The sequence below is a fragment of the Cyanistes caeruleus genome, chromosome 10, assembly GCF_971803275.1.
Source record: "Cyanistes caeruleus chromosome 10, bCyaCae1.hap1.1, whole genome shotgun sequence".
Classification (NCBI taxonomy): domain Eukaryota; kingdom Metazoa; phylum Chordata; class Aves; order Passeriformes; family Paridae; genus Cyanistes; species Cyanistes caeruleus.
The window spans coordinates 19877747-19895254 of record NC_141710.1 but is presented as its reverse complement, the minus strand read 5'-3'; the positions used below and the strand labels follow the sequence as shown (position 1 = coordinate 19895254).

The 17508-nt window shown below is 37.6% G+C and overlaps 1 protein-coding gene across 10 annotated transcripts in view; it reads left to right on the top strand.

Moving 5' to 3' along the window:
• The window catches only part of NLGN1 (neuroligin 1), a 483239-nt gene extending 466653 nt beyond the window's left edge, over positions 1 to 16586 (top strand). For 7 of the 10 annotated variants that reach the window (XM_086843333.1, XM_086843330.1, XM_086843336.1 and 4 more), the window contains 3 exons: positions 6800 to 7012; positions 11879 to 12668; positions 13657 to 16586. In XM_086843333.1, coding sequence (XP_086699459.1) covers positions 6800 to 7012; positions 11879 to 12668; positions 13657 to 14479 — 1826 coding nt within the window. In that variant the 3' untranslated portion in view covers positions 14480 to 16586. The remainder of the gene's footprint in view (positions 1 to 6799; positions 7013 to 11878; positions 12669 to 13656) is intronic. The other 3 variants (XM_086843337.1, XM_086843335.1, XM_086843331.1) reach the window with 1 other exon arrangement.
• The last annotated feature ends 922 nt before the right edge of the window (positions 16587 to 17508 follow it).

Sequence of the window (17508 nt, the reverse complement as noted above, 5' to 3'; positions counted from 1 at the left end):
AGTTCTTAAGGCTCACTTCTCCTTTCTAATATGTGGCAGCACATCTCAGTTAAAATCTTGTAGAATCAGTATCTGCAGCTGTATTTTTGAGACTGGACTCGCCTCCTCCTTTGCTTTTTTGCTTTTACAGCGCATCCAGAAATCTTTATTAAAGATCTCATCTAGTGGACTGTCCCCATTGCTTATAGAGCTCTCAAAGTGTCTCTGAGATTGTTATCAGCCTTTCCTTTGACTTCAGCAGAGATCATCTATAATAAGTTACTGTAGAGCTGGTGTCTCATGTGGCTGTGCTGTACTTGGAGCAGGGACTGGCAAGCAGAGAGAGGCCCTTTGATCCCTGTTCCCCTGCCCCATTCCACAGCCCCCTGTGCAGCCATGGGATTGTCACAGGGACAAGGCTGAAATATCAATGTCATGCACACACAAAATACCCAGAATTTGAGACCCTCCCCACAATTGTCCCGACATGACAGAACAGGCAGAGTGGGATATGAGCATTGACAATGTGAAAGAGAGGCAGGTACAGATTTTCAAAGCACTCTCAGACTTTTATCATCTCTTTACCAAAACTTTAAAGGCAGAGTCACCCTCTTCTCACAGACTTCAAGGAATGATGGATTTATAATCTGTTTTAACATCGACAGGATGCTCAGAATTGTAGAATCATAGAATGAATTGTGTTAGACCTTAAAGATTATCTAGTCCAACCCTCTGCCATGGGCAGGGACACCTCCCACTAGCCCAGGTTGCTCCAAGTCCCTTCCAACCTGGCCTTGGACACTTCCAGGGATGGGGCAGCCACAGCTTCTCTGGGCAACTTCTGTCAGGGCCTCAACAGCCTCACAGGCAAGAATTTCTTATGATATCCACCCCTTTTGTAGGGGCAACTTCACTAATATTAATTCAAAGGGTTTAGTACCCTGGGAGGAGTGTGAAAAATTGCAACAGTAGTCCAATGCTGAAATGGCACATCAGAGTTCATAGCTCATCACACACTTTCTTCCATGCATACTTACAGAATGCCAAATGATATATTGACAAGCTTGTGTATTTACTGATTCGACCCTGTAAATTATTTAGTTTGGTGAAATGATTGGGAATTTCCAAAGGCTGACTGCTGGGGCAGCAGCACTGGCCAAGGAAGTCACCATCCCTGGAGGGATTTAAAAGATGTGTAGATGTGGCACCTGGGGACATGGTTTAGTGATTGGCTTGGCAGTGCTGGGTTAATGGTCTTAAAGATCTTTTCCAATCTAAATGATTCCATGATTCTGTGATTCTCTGGTCTGAAACAGCCAGGAAAGAGTGCATCCTGATGCAGCATGGTACTATTCACATTTCATGGAGTTAAGCTAAAATCTTGCACTTCTGAAATCATTAATCTCATTACCAATATACATGTGGCAGCTACGAAAACAGACAAGAACTTTGCTAATGTTGCAATCACTTTTCTGTGTATGAAATGGATTCCACACAAAACACCTGCTTGAGCAGCATTTTCAGAATACTTGCTTGTCTGATTCTCAGGCAGAGGTACACTGCAGATGTCTGTAGAGGAATATTTTTCATGCACTGAATAGTTCATATTCTCTGACATTTTTCTTATGGGAGTTCCTAGTCCTTTAGCCACATTATCCCCTATCCATGCCTAAAATATGTCATTAAAATTAGAAAGTGCTGGTCAGCAAAGCGAGGAGCAGCATCCTGTGCTTCATGAATATCACATGTACATTAATGTTCATGGTGCTGCTGCCCATGTAAATCATTCAGATTGGTTAGCTGATGTGAAGTCTAGAGAGGTGACTAAGATGAAAACAAATGTGCTCTTTAAGTTTAACCACCTCTCTTAAAATTTGCTTATCTTGCTCACACTCCTATCTGAGTAGGTATAGTTTAAAGGGCAGTAGAAAATTTCTGTATATGGCAATTACCATTCAATATTTATAGAAGGTGTTGAACTAAAGTCCTGAGCAATGAATCCAGAGGGAATACAAATTCTGCCCTCAAAAACTGCTCTGTACTCTTCCACTATGCTTTGGTGCATTTATACTTGTACCATCTAACATTTGCTTTTAACAAAATTAAAGCTGGCATTTGACTGCACAGGGAATTGTAACTGGAAACCTAGCTAAGTTATTATAACACATGCCTAAACAGGTGGGTAATATTAAAGTCTTAAGTGTTACTGCTTTCAGAGACACAACTCTTGGAAAAAGCCCTTTAAGCATGTCAGACCAGTTTTTATATGCTCTTGTGCTTTATTTTTAGAGTAGCATTTGTTGTTGTGTATTTTCTCACAGGCAGATATTTTTTGGTGTGTGTCCAGCAAGACATTCTGCCCCTTGCTTCCTTTCAGCCACGAAGGTCACTGGATCATCAAACACTCATACGGACAGAACTCGTTAGAGGGATGATTTGGGTCTCTTGTGATGTGAAATGGCATTTTCATACCCACCAGCCTGCACCTGGTCTCTCACTGCATCACTGGCTTGCAGCAGTCCCTTACATTAGGAAAAAATCTATCTTAGCCTCCCTCTCTGCATTAATTTGAATCTTCAAATTAGGCCAGAGCTTAAAATAATTCAAACTACCTAAGGTTTTCAGCTAAGTATTTTAAGTTTCCCAAGTCCATTATTTTATTTACTCTTTAAAAAAATGCTGGAATCATATTAGAAAAAGATTTATCTGAATGGCAAGCAGAAATCATTACCCAGGCAGATAAGCCTATAAAGCATAAAAATTTATCTTAATACAAAATAGAGGGCCTGGTTGTGGCACTCTCTGCATATTTGTCTAACAGACATGTAACAGAGAAATGGTCCAAATGAGCTTAATAAATCTCTTTCTTAAACTCACAAAAGACCACATCCTCAATTCCATAATTCTATTAGAGTCTGCTCCTCTGGAGGAGATAAAAGAAGAGATAACCTCTCCATTCAGAATATAAAATAGCAATTGTTCAGCTGATGATTGGAATATTTCCAGTAGAAGGACTTAATTATGGAACAAAATTAGCTCAATCTGACCTTTTTAGAGAATAATGCAAAACTAAGTTTTTTTGCAAATGTCTTCCTGGAATTACTGAAATAAGGAATAATTTGCTTCCCTCTTTTTACAAGAGCAAAAGGTGGCAGAATATGATAGCAGCATTCTTGGTGAGATGGCAATCCAAGGATAATAATAAGACAGTATGTGCAGAAAGAGATAATATATTTTAATAGACTAGCTGATACAATTTAAAAACAAAGAAACTTTCAGACACACAAGACCTTTTCAGCAAGAACAGGTTTCTCTCAGTGTCTGAAAATTGCAAGCTTAATAACTAGATAGTATAATGGTTGTGTCATAGGAATACACCAAAATGTATGGTATCTATATCCATTACCCACTGAAAGCTCCTCTTGGGATGAAGACAAAACCTATTGTTCCAATCTCTGTTTTATCTCTGTGATAAATAGGAATAAGTACCTGCACCCACAGACCTGCAGGCTGGGGATGATGCTGCTGTTAAAACACTTCCCTCCAGATGTTCAGTTCCATGAGTTTATCTGTATTGAGGCACTTCTCACTAGGAAAAAAAAAAAAACAAACCACAAACTGGAAAGAAAAACCTCATCTGTTTTATCAGTCCCATCTCTGGTTTCATGACATTCTGAATGCTCCTAAGCCATGCTGATACCACTGCTTACAAGAAAAAAAAGTCATGAACAGGTGGTGATATTAACAGGTTTCTTATGCTTCTGAAAAATGAGATAGAAATGTTTCATGTCATGAAAGTCAACATCAATCATCATCCATCTTGTGCAGATATGGAAATCAGCCAGTGTGGTTCTTGCTGAGGAGGCGTGAGATATTTCTTTTGCATCAGAGCTGTTGCTCTGGACACAAGTCATAACTTGTTTAATATAGATGAATGAGGAGAATATTACTAGCTTTGTCTTTTTCCTTTTTTTTTTTTTTTTTTTTTAATAAACTGAAAGCTCCCCCTCCTGGCACATTCCCTGAACTGAATGCAAGGTTTCTGATATCTACTTTTAGCAACAGGAGATTCATGAATGTTCTTTAAAAGTAATGCATTTATAGTCTCCCAAGGATATCTCATTTCCTCATACAGCTATGGGACTCGATATGAACTGGTTTGACACCAGGGGTTTGCCCTAAAGCTTTGTCTATAATTTTAATCTGTTGCTTTTCCAGGCGAAGTCTTATGGTTTTTACTGTGCTGCATATTACACAGAGTAAAGAAAACAACTTTTTCAGAAAGTTTTTGTGTTCCTTCAGAGTGATCAGAGTAGCTCAGCTATAACCCCACCATCTAATTTCCTAATAAATGCCTTGGAATAATGTTGAGAAATCTATTGGATCTCTTCGAAGCAAAGTTGCAGCTCTGCTGAGGCAGATCCTGACCAGACTCAGGGAATCTGAAAGCCAGGGGAAGCAGAAAAGCAAAGAGGGTCATGTTTATGTCACAGCTTTGGTAGCTGCTGTAAGTGCTCTCATCTCATTGCTGTCTGTGCTAACCCCTGGAATCAGTGCAGTCACCTGTGTGCTTGATGATTAACTGATTTGTCACTGAATTTCCACAGCTATACACTTATGCAAAGAAAGGGGAATACTTTTCCAGGGTGTACAGCCACAGGATCCTGCAGTTCCCACAAATTCCTACGTTTCAATTCCATCACAGTCCCCGGTACCATCCCTCAACTCCAAGCAGGCTGACAAAGGCAGTGACACTGGTTAGGGAGCTTTCATTAGATTTGTAATCTCATTTGCCATGGTATTCAAAGACATCATCTCTCCGTGTCCTTAAAAATTACTTATGGGGAACAACATTTTACTGGAGCATGAAGGCAAGAATGAATGTTCCTGTGCAGGCAGGATTGTTCTGGGGCCATGTTTCACATGCACGCCAACCCTCTGGCCACAGGGAGCCTGAAGCAGAGTAAAATAACATCATCATAATCTCAACTCAGTGCTGAGCTGTAAGAGTAAAGTGAGAATGAATGAATTAATTATAACTATGTCTTCCTTTCTAGGCTTCTCCTGAATGCCAACAGCGTATTTTCTTCTATGGTAGTGCTGCTACCTTGCTTTTTATGCAGTTTGATAATAAATATGGCAGGTTTCAATTGTAAAAGAGTGGTTATTTTAAAGTCTAGCATTGAGCAACAATTTACTACAGATACAATGAATGAAGTGTGTCTATTAGACTTGGTACATTAGGTCTGGAAGTGGGAAAATTGCTGGCCTGGCACCTTATGCCACTTTCCTCTTCCCTCTCTGTGGTTACAAAAATCAGGGTTGACCTACACAAACAAAGCTGCTGAGGCAGTGAGGCCAGTGAGCTTTCAGTGCCGTTTACAGCAAAGAAGGGCTGTTGGTATAAATGTCTCTGTACATAGGGCAGAACATCAAATGCAAGCTTGTCATTTGAAGCCAAATCAGAGTAATAATAAAGTAACAAATTATATGTTCATTATATCCATGGATATAGGTACACACATATCTGTATTCTTGTTAAGTCCTTGCTACATAGAGGTATACACACATATGTCTTCTTAGAAATGTCTTAAAAGCTGCTTTTATTGTCATAATGAAAGAGTAGGACTCCTTTGAGAGCCATTTGTCTGCAAAACTACTGTAAACTTCCTTTGAGTAGGCTGTCTGCACTCAAGAGAGTTGAATCAGTAGAACTTTGACGAGACTAGAAGACCCACTGATATCTAATTAATGTGGAAATAATTGTTGTAATCGTTGCATTTCTCTACAAAGCATGTACTGAAAAGCAGTTACACGATTTAGTGAGCATCAAATCAGTTTGATATGCAAATGGAGGTATGGACTACTTCATAATGCTGGTAGTATTTAAACATTTGTTTATGAAGCTGAGAAAATTGGAAATGTCAACAAATGGGGTCCAAAAGCGAGGTCTTTTATCAACAGAGACTTTCTCCAGAGTTTCTGCTGTACATCTTTTAGAGTCAGGAGGCTCTAATGACAAGAGTAGCAGCAGTGCTAAATGTGAAGGGACTGCTGGGAGTTAAGTGTGGAACAGTCCTTCCTGCACCTGACACATTCCAACACTTTTCCTCTAGGAATAAAAGGGAGCAATTGTAGTGCTCTCCAGATTACCCCTGAGCTCTTTGCTGTTAAGGGGTCATGGAAACTACCTAAATTGTCTTTATCCATTTAATGTAGATTCAATTAACTCAGGTTAATGACTATGGGATGGAGCTCAGGGAGTTGAGAGCTGCTCCCATTGTTCAGTCTGGCTTGTCCTGTGGCATAGACTGCATTTTTGGGCAGAGAAAAAAGTAAAAGACAATGAGTTGCCAGGACAGGATCAAAGAGAGTCTACAGGGAAGTGTAATCGCTGCATCTCAGGCACATGCAAAGCTCACGGCTGCATCCAAGTACAGAAAAGCAACACAGAGTTGACCAAATCATTTAGAAAACAACCACATCTTATCTGTTTCCTAAACTCTTAAACTCAGTACAATCAACACAAAGTCCTTGGGAATGACAAGCAATGACCTGTTAAGATTTAGATGAGTATTTTGCCTGGGATGTATCTTCATCTTTGCTACATATATTTGTCATGGCCAAAAGAGTGGATACCAAATATTTTTAATTTCAGGAGGAGAGCAAAATTACAAATTTCTCCCAGGGACATAATGGAAAGTTATGTAGTTGCACGCTATTTAATGGCATATAGTCCTGAAATCTTACTTGGAAGATTTTAACAGGATCACTCAGAAGAGCCCTTGCTAACCCCTTCTCTTTTCATTTACTTTAACAGGATTTCTGAGCACTGGGGACCAAGCAGCAAAAGGAAACTACGGCCTCCTTGATCTAATTCAAGCTTTGCGATGGACTAGTGAAAATATTGGGTTCTTTGGTGGTGACCCATTAAGAATAACTGTTTTTGGATCTGGGGCAGGCGGTTCATGCGTCAATCTGTTGACTTTATCCCATTATTCTGAAGGTAACCGTTGGAGCAATTCAACCAAAGGTATTATGCAGGTTGCAAATTTTGACAATTTTGGTGTCTGCATGCCACCACCATTAGTACTATGTGATGTTCTGTATATTCTCTTTGTTTCTATGAACTCTTGAGTTCAGCTCAATATTAAGAAACTTTTTAAAGGCTGTACAAGCCTCCTTCTCCCTCAGCTCTTCTGTGCATGTTTAAATTTTGGGTCACTTTCTTCTTTTTCCTATGGAGCTTTGTAGAAACACTTTATAGCAGACTTCTGAACAACATTTTCTTGGTGCATCATTTTTGTCTCTCTTCTTTCCTACCTAAGGGTGTCTTTTTTGGAAAATCAGTCAGTCATGCTCAGAGTAGATGAGGTCATCTATATTCAGACAGTTGTGAAAGGCATGTTTAGTTTCTCCTGAGGAGCAGAGTTTAAAGAAAACTAAAATGACACAGTTTCTCTTTTCAGGCTAACAGCTGAATTGCTTAAAACTATTATTTTGTGTGAAGGAAACAAATAACTAGTTCAGAAATCTTTTGTCTGAAACTGCATGGAGTTCACTTGCCGTCATCTAATAAAAGAATGGTTGAATGTTTTGCATGCATGATCCAAAATTGTCAAAGCATCCAAGTTGCAAATGGATTTCCTTCTATATGTTTTTTCCTATTCCATAACTAACACCTTTTCTCTCTAGTTGAGGCAGGTGACAGGGAATTAAAATCATGCTGTTTGAGGCACCTAACTTATTCTTTCTATGATTTTTGCACCACAGTTTCACACAGTGTCTCTCATTTGCATGGCTATTGCTTACTGATCATGTTACTTTTGTCTTACAGTTTTCACATATTTTTATCTGTATTAGTTTTACCAGGGACACCACACTGTGCCCTGTGCATATAATCCTCCACTAATTTATATTGCTGTATCTCCATGGGGGACTAATTGACTGGCCATAAAAACATAATTCTGCTGACATTAAAAGAGCTGCATTTCCCCAAAGTCATGTTACAAAGACCACTGAGGTCAATAGAAGTGAGAGATTCTTTAGACCATGCCACTATGCTTTTTTAAATGAGAGAAAAACATAACTTCTACAAAAAGAGTTAAGTGAAAAATAAGACTGTGGTCTAAATTTTAGCCTATTTTTGCAATTTGATTTTTATGTAATCTTTTTTTTTCTTCCATAACTACCTGAACTTAAATAGGAGATACTGAAAAGAAGATGCTTGTAAGAACAAGATGTAAGCATTACCTCACTGCACTGTAACCTGAGGGTGTCAGTGCACCATCTTCTTTCATCAGAGCTCTAAAAACCAGCTTTATCATCAAGAATTAACTCCAGGTTGAATGAGGACACCTGGTTTATTTTCCCCTAACTCTTTACGTGGTGTTAAAATCAATCTTCTTGGTGTAACACGGCATCAGTGCAAAATGCCACATTTACAATATTTGGATAGTCATGTGTTGCCTCTTACCAGCAAATGATACCCTGTCATATCCCAGCTCATGGCCAGAGTTCTGCCAGGAGCAGAATTTTGTTTGGGAGAAACTGAGGCACTAAGTTGTCAACACAGCAGATCAAGGCATTTTGAAGGGGTCTGAAGAAAGTTCAGTAAAAGTAATTTTTTGAGGATTTATTTTAAAAGCAAACCCATGCTTTGATGAAATTTGGATTGAATAGAACAACTCACCATGCTCCCATGTATGTTATGTTTCATTTGGAGGTGGTTAAATCTGCCATTAAAAAAAAAAAAGAAAGAAAAAATAAAATATAAATTGGTCAGGTTCAAAAGTAATTTCTTAACATTTCCAGACCCCTTTTTGTTTCATGTTGGCTCACATTGACATATGAGAGGTGGAGAAGGACCTTTTACAAGAGCATGTAGTGATAGGACAAGGGAGAAGGCTTCAAAATGACAGAGAGCAGGGTTAGATCAGATATTATGAAGAAATTGTTCCCTGTGAGGGTGGGGAGGCCCTGGCACAGGTTGCCCAGAGAAGCTGTGGGTGTCCCACCCCTGGAAGTGTCCAAGGCAAGGGTGGACAGGGCTTGGAGCAACCTGGGCTAATGGAAAGTCTCCCTGCCCATGGCAGGGAGTGGAACAGGATGAACTTTAAGGCCCTTCCAACCCAAACCATCCTGTGATTGTGTGATTCTATGATTATCAAGCAGTCTCTTTCATAAGCTATAAATTCAGAAGCTCTCTTTGCTTCTGTCATTTCCCTCTGAAAGGTTCCCTTGGCAGTTGAGAGGAAGAATTCAGCCTATTTCAAGATGGAGCTGTTCACAGCCACCCACCTGCAAGTGGGCAGAGAAGCACCCATCTTCACAAAGTGCTCTCAAAATATAGATGAATACATGCAAATTATTATTATTTACTGTGGTGAGACACTGAATAAGGGTCACAAAGCACTATGGCCCATTGAACATTTAAATCTTCTTTCCATCAGTCTGAAGCCCATAAGCAATAATAATCATACACATTATCAGATAAAAATGTAGTCCTGTGAGGTACAAATTTCTGCCATGAATTCTGTGACAGAATGAAAATAATTTTTCATACTGTTCATTTTTCACCAAATGGTTTGAGTGGAGGAATAGCTCTGTCAGCATTCTTCAGCACAAGGAGGGATGTTTAGTTTCACTTCTTTAGATGGTTTTATGGCCAAAGGACTTGACCACTTTTACTTAATCCAGCATCTGATGTTTATGTAGCACTTAGCAAGCCACAGTGTTTGTATCAGCATTTCCTTACACGTAGCTTACACTTTCTGTCCTTGTTCAGACATATTTAATAAAGCAATAAAGCTAGATTTACACAATATGCAAAAACCCACACACATTATAACTTATCATGAAATACATCTTTGTGAAAATTCAGCTTTGTCATTTAGTTACATTTATTACAATGCCTGAATCCTCTGTGGTAATTCTACTGACTTTCAGCTGATTTATACTAGCTCAATATCTGACCTTATAAGCATGCAAATATATTTTAGCTGTTTATAGCTCAAGTTCATTCTTATTTTTACTCATATCTTGCAAGAAAATAATATCTTGGATATGACTTGTCATAAGTTTAAGAAGAGGCTTGAGTTTACACATTTCAGTCTCTACACCTATCTGAAGACTTTTTGATTAGGACCTAATACAATCTAGAATGATTTAAAAATTCCTGAGAAGCTTGTAAAACATTTCCTACCAGCAAAAGATTCTGACTTATTTTTGAGTTTACAGGGCCTGGTGCTGCAATAGAGGCTGTAAAAGCATTTCTCTGATTTGATTTAGGGCCTAGGGAGGTTTTTATCAATAGAAATATGTTGCTTATCAAAGCAAAAGCCATCTTGTGCATTATTGGAATACATTTCTGAGGTAAGCTGAGTGCCCTGACTCCAGTTCCTCCAGTGGGAGTATCCAGCTATTCATCAAGCATTGGACCAAAGATTCCTGGTGGAACTGAGTGTCACTTTCCATCCCTAAACACCTCCACCAGAGACAGTGGAATGACTCCAGGTGCCCTTCAGCACAAGTGAAACAAACTTTTCACCCATATATCTTAAATCAGCATCATTTTTGAACACTATAGATGATTTTTTATTACCCAGAGTGACCTATAGGAGGTAGGGTCCAGTATTTTTCAGTAGTCTGTGCAAAAAGTATGATACCAAAATCAACTTCTATGGGAATGAAGAAAAAAAATCTCACTAAACAGCAAAAAGGGTACTGTTACCTAAATATAGACTAAATACCTATTAAATACAATCTAAATTACCTAAATATAGTTTCTGAGCAATATTTTACACAAGGTTCAGACTTATAATCTCTTTCAGAACACAAAGTACCCTTCAAATATAGTGAAAAAATGAAAAGAGAGCACAAGGAGTATTAGAACAAGGATGGAGTTCTGATTTCATTAAAGCCAATATCAAAATAATTATATTAATTTACTGACTACAACAGGGTGAAGCTATCATCCATGACATGTTTTAAAAATCCTTTCAGAAGGGAGAGTAAAACATAAATTTTAACATATTTTGCTATTTCTTTGGGTAGAATTCCTGGTCCAGAGTGCTAATTAAATCAGCATAAATTCAAGTTAATTGCACTGAAGTCTTTGGGATTTACTGCATGTTTATATGCAGTGCCAGATCATTTTCTTTCCCTTAACTGAATACCTGAACATATGTTTAAATCTCTGAATTACAAAGCTAAACAGTGTAAAATACATCATTTCCCTTTTTATGTAAGTGTAATCAATATAAACCTGCCTTTAAAAAGCTCCTTACAAGAAAGGATTTTGACTTAGGCACTTATCAATTTAATAGCTGCCTGGTACCTCCTCATCTATTACTCCAGAATATAAACTTTTGCAGTGATACCCAATTTAAAAGCACTACACCTTTCAAACCAAGTTTGAAATCCCAAAGAAAAGATTAAAAAGTGTAATAGATTTATTTAACACATAGTTGTATGCATGCATGCTGCTGATGGCTTGAACAATACCTAAAACTTCAACCCAATTCGGAGACTTGATGGCTTTTCCTCCAACCTATAAGGTGCTTTAATTTTAAGAATATTTTTTAATCTGATAGTGTTGTCCTACATAAGGTAATGCCACTCCTTTTTTTTCCTGAGTTTCTTTTGAAAATCTGTTCCTCAGCTGGACTATATTGAGGGAGAATCATTTGCTTCAGCACATACTGCATTTATTTTATGCACATTACCTGTAGGTACAACAGCAGTCAGATCTCCCCACCCTGTATATTTAAGTACTATTAAGATTCAGGTATCTCTTCTGTTAAAGTTTTCTATTGTTTCAAAGAACTCCTTTAAATCTTTCAAACTGTGTGGCTGTTTCAAGGTCGCTTCAGTAGTTTTCAAATATTTCTCCCCACAGGACTTTTTCAAAGAGCAATAGCTCAAAGTGGAACAGCTCTCTCCAGCTGGGCAGTTAGCTTTCAGCCTGCAAAATACGCCAGGATGTTGGCTACAAAAGTTGGTTGCAACATGTCAGACACTGTAGAACTGGTAGAATGTCTACAGAAGAAGCCTTACAGAGAACTTGTGGACCAGGACATTCAACCAGCAAGATACCACATAGCCTTTGGACCAGTCATCGACGGCGACGTGATACCAGACGACCCTCAGATCTTGATGGAGCAAGGAGAATTCCTCAACTATGACATCATGCTGGGAGTTAACCAAGGGGAAGGGTTGAAGTTTGTTGAGAACATTGTGGATAGCGAAGATGGCATATCAGCCAGTGATTTTGACTTCGCAGTTTCTAATTTTGTCGATAACTTATACGGATACCCCGAAGGCAAAGACATACTGAGGGAAACTATTAAATTTATGTACACAGACTGGGCAGACCGGCACAACCCCGAGACCAGAAGGAAAACGCTGCTGGCTTTGTTTACTGATCACCAGTGGGTTGCACCAGCGGTGGCCACAGCAGATCTTCACTCGAATTTTGGATCGCCTACGTATTTCTATGCCTTCTACCATCATTGCCAGACAGATCAGGTACCTGCATGGGCAGATGCAGCCCATGGAGATGAGGTTCCTTATGTACTAGGAATCCCCATGATTGGTCCTACTGAGTTATTTCCTTGTAATTTCTCCAAAAATGATGTCATGCTGAGTGCAGTGGTGATGACGTATTGGACAAACTTTGCAAAAACTGGGTGAGTACCAGATAATGAACGGCCTTGTAGGCAAACTTTGGATGGAAGGATGTTTTCCATTTGTTATCTCCCTTGGGAGTTCCTGTGTACTTGTAGAATGGATAAGAGATTAAGAATTGTGTTGGGTATTTAGGTTTACTGTAATGTCCTTTGGCCCACTTACATGTTTTAGGAAAAGGAGGGAAAAATATCTTGGCAGATCCCTTTATGCAAGGAAATTTTAAAATATACACAAAACTAATTAGGGAAACTCTAGAAAAGTGTAAAACTAAGCATATAACATATGTATATAGTGAAAACTAGCTATATTAGTACCTGCCTTCATCCCACCACTGATATTTTCATCCAATGAGACAGAAAATTACATAAATATTGCATCAAATACAATACAGCTTATTTCAGTAGCATATTTTGCCTTAAATTCTCACTTCTGACCACAAAATATGTGACTTTAAACTTGGAAAGTTTTGCCATTTTCATTAATTCTTTTTTTTCACAGGAGTTCAAAAACCTTTGTTACATTTGACCACTTATTTTTGACTATGCATTGCACTGAGTTGTGCTCTGCCATGATCCTTCCCCTCTGGGAGGCCACAGATGATTCACAGGAACGGAAATGCAGAGTTGTATGGACTTTATGCTGCCAAAAATGATAAAGAAAATCTTAATGTTCTCTCACACTGGTCTCTCACAGACATTTGTCCACATTACCACACCCCCCAGGCAATCTTCCCTCAGCAGCACAAAGTTTCACTGTGAGACACCAACATTTTGGAGAACCAGAGAAGTCACTGAAGTATGTGTAAAAGAAAAGTTCTTTTGCATAATGCTGTTTCTAATCAAGATTATTAAGGCCTCTAATTTTAGGGAATAGCACTCTGCTCCGTCCAAAGGCAGTCTTAAACATTTAGTCTAAAATCTTAATTACGTTAATGTTATAATTCCATTTGAAATGCTTTGTAACATTGGAGATATCTTTTTCTTTTAGTGACCCAAATCAGCCAGTGCCGCAAGACACAAAATTCATCCACACAAAACCAAATCGTTTTGAAGAAGTAGCATGGACCAGATATTCTCAGAAAGACCAGCTGTATCTTCACATTGGATTAAAACCACGAGTTAAAGAACACTATAGGGCCAATAAAGTGAACCTTTGGTTGGAACTGGTACCTCATCTGCACAATCTTAACGACATTTCACAGTATACCTCTACCACAACTAAAGTGCCATCGACTGATAATACTTTCAGACCCACAAGGAAAAATTCTGTTTCAGTTACTTCAGCCTTTCCTACAGCCAAGCAAGATGATCCCAAACAACAACCAAGCCCATTTTCAGTGGATCAAAGGGACTACTCAACAGAATTGAGCGTTACTATCGCAGTTGGCGCATCTTTGCTGTTCCTGAACATTCTGGCCTTTGCAGCGTTGTACTACAAAAAGGACAAGCGGAGACATGACGTGCACAGGAGATGTAGCCCACAACGTACCACTACCAATGATCTCACCCATGCACAAGAAGAGGAGATAATGTCCCTCCAAATGAAGCACACTGACTTGGATCATGAATGTGAGTCCATCCATCCACATGAGGTGGTTCTTAGGACCGCCTGTCCCCCAGACTACACGCTAGCTATGAGAAGGTCTCCTGATGATATCCCCTTAATGACACCCAACACCATCACAATGATCCCCAACACTATACCAGGGATTCAGCCCCTACACACATTCAACACATTTACCGGAGGACAGAACAATACTCTGCCCCATCCTCATCCCCACCCCCATTCACACTCAACAACCAGGGTATAGCCAGACAAGACGAAACAAACTTTATTTTTTGATGGATTACAGTAGGTGATATTACTGAAGATTACTTGGCTTTCAACCTACAAGACTCTTACTATTTAAATATGGAGGAATATTATGTGAATATACATATCAAGAACATTTGGGGTTTTGAAAAAAATGAATTGTACATATATCAAATGAACTTAAGAAACAAACAAAACAAAAGAAAAAAAAAGAAACAAAAAACAAAAAAACCCAACTGTTTGCAATTGCTTGAAGCAGTTGTCCTGAATGATACTTTTTCATTCACATTCAAGTATTAATTTTTTGAAGATTTAAGTTACATAATGGAATTAGGCATGTGCAACACAAACAGGAAAGAACTATGACTGAAAATTTTAAAAACCTATAAATATGCACAAGGGACACACTAATGGAATGTCAGATAATTTTCACCAATTTTTATTTGGACCTGTTTTCTTGTGTAGACCATATTTACATATTTGAATAAGTACACAAAGCACCAATGCTGTTAAGGCCTTAGAAAGGGGCTCATGCTGAATTCTGCCAGTCAGAGAAGTTTTACAGCCTGGCAGGTACAACATTATCACATAAGTGCTGTCAGTATAAAAGTTGTGGGAATAAAGGAAACTGGATATTTTTAGCACGATGTGCATGATAATTTATATGCTTGGTGGCTGTGCTGCTGATTAAGCCGTAATTAAAATTCTTCTCATCCCATTGGAGTTTTTAATAGAAGCTTTCTCCATCAATTGGCACAACCTAAAGAAGTTTTTTTAAAGGAGCAAAAGTAATTACAGTACAGTATTTCATGGTAGCCTGTGAAAGAGAGGGGATTGCAACAGTTCTTAAAGGTATTTATGGCATTCTAGATATACAGTGGTGGACCCTCCCTGAGATGAATCCCAGACAAAAAAATGTATACTATTAATGTTCTTTTTCCTTTCCACCTAAATAATTTCTAACTTTGAAATAACTATAATGGAATTTCCTTTGATGAAGGATTTATAATTTGCTGTGATTTAATTACAGAGTATTTTGTTCAAATTGGTAAGGTAAAGTGTGTCCAAAAATTTAATTGCAATGACATTTCGCCATTTAAAAATGCCCCAATATTACTGCTCTGATTACACCTTTCAGTTTATTGTTTCAACTCATGTTGCATGTTACAAAGTTTAATTATAATACTTTAATATAATGTTAATTCCCTTTTTGCTATACATCAGCTTTGTCATTCCAATTAATTCTCTAGACCAGATGGCAAGAGTGTAGAAAAAGAGGGTATATGAGAGCGGGGAGAGAGCCAACAACTGGAAATTTAAAAATCTTGATATTACATATGTTTGTGTGATTTGAAGTGAATGTTCTAAAATCACAAGATATTTTTCATTCCCCTGTTGCTTTCCAGTAATTCTATACCATGGTCCTTTCAAAACGTTTGTATATGTAATCAGATGTACATTTATATAAAAGAAATAATTGAGATGGACTTAAGAGCACATCCCTGATAAATACTTTCTCTCTTACCTGTACTATATTTCTATTAGACTAAAGTTATGTGATTTTTTTTTACATTTTTTCAAATTACTAGCAATTTTGATAGTTTGTAAGATAATGCGAAGAACTTTCTCTGACAAACTAACTGCAGTAACAGAAACATTTCTTTTCAGTTACTCTTTTTCAAGAATGAAAGCTTATTACACACAAAAATTGTATACTACTTGATGGAAAATTACTTTGTATTTCTTGGCCATATTACTGGTCACTGAGTGAAATAAAGATAATCTGGATAACGAATATTATTCCAATGTTAAGAGACCTGATCTTTGCTCATTAAAGAGCTAAAATGTTTATTGCTGTTTTGTCATTTTTTAATGAAGTAATGGTAACTGTCTCAAATAAAGAGTAATATCTTAAGACCAGTCTGGTTTTTGAAGACATGAGGATGCCTTCTACAATTAATAAAACTGAATATTGATGGGCCAGCCCCACCACAGCCATTTCTTACAGAAATATTGGTATTGTGACTGTCATCACACATAAACGTTCTCCAGATTTCAGGAATGAGTTAAAAATGCAATATCAACACACACAAAAAAAAAACAAACACAAAAACAAACAAACAAACAAAAAGGTGAGGAACAGGCCAAATTGAAATAAATCTGCAGTATTCCATGATGGGAAAAAAAAAAATCACCTGGGTTTTATTGTATTATATTTTTTTAGGGTGATTGAACTTTTATTATAAAGGATTGTTGAGAAGTTTAAAGCCTGTTTGCTAACATTGAGAGAGATATTAAAATTAAGCTGAAACCAAAATAAAGTATTGCAATTTCAGTTATTTTGCCTGCCTGTTTAACAAAAAAAAAAAAACCAAAAAAACAACCCAAAAGTTAAACCAAATAAAAAAAAATAAAATCATGTACTTACTTAGTACTTGTTACAGTCCCCAGTTTTAAATTAAGGTCTTTTTGTAGAAGCATAAAAAATAGTCTTCAGAATCCAGGGTGGTCTGTGTGCAATTTCTGCCTGATGTGGTTGTGCTTTTAGACTGTGACCTGCCAATGTAAACCAATAAAAAGAATTGTCTGCCATCTGATAATTATTGTTTAATAAGAAGATTGTATTTTGCTATGTTGATGAAACAAAACAAAAAAAAAATACAAAAATATTGATGGCCATAAAACAAGATATTAATGAAATATGATTTTATGTGCTTTTCTTAACTTTATCAAAACCAAAATAACTTTCTACTATAGTTTATTTGTGGCCATATATCTATATATCTCTATATATACAGTATCTGGTAATTGTTTACTTTTATTAGTTACAAAATAAATGATTTAGGTAAACCAAGCATGACACTACACTTTATTTCTGTCAGCCAATAGTATTTAAAATGTGAAAGATAAAGGCAACAACACAAATTTTGTCACTCCTGTTTGAAAAAGAAAAAAGTCCATTCCTGTGATGCAGATACTGTGAATGATATTTTAGTGGCTACTTTATACTGACATTACAGCAGCTGG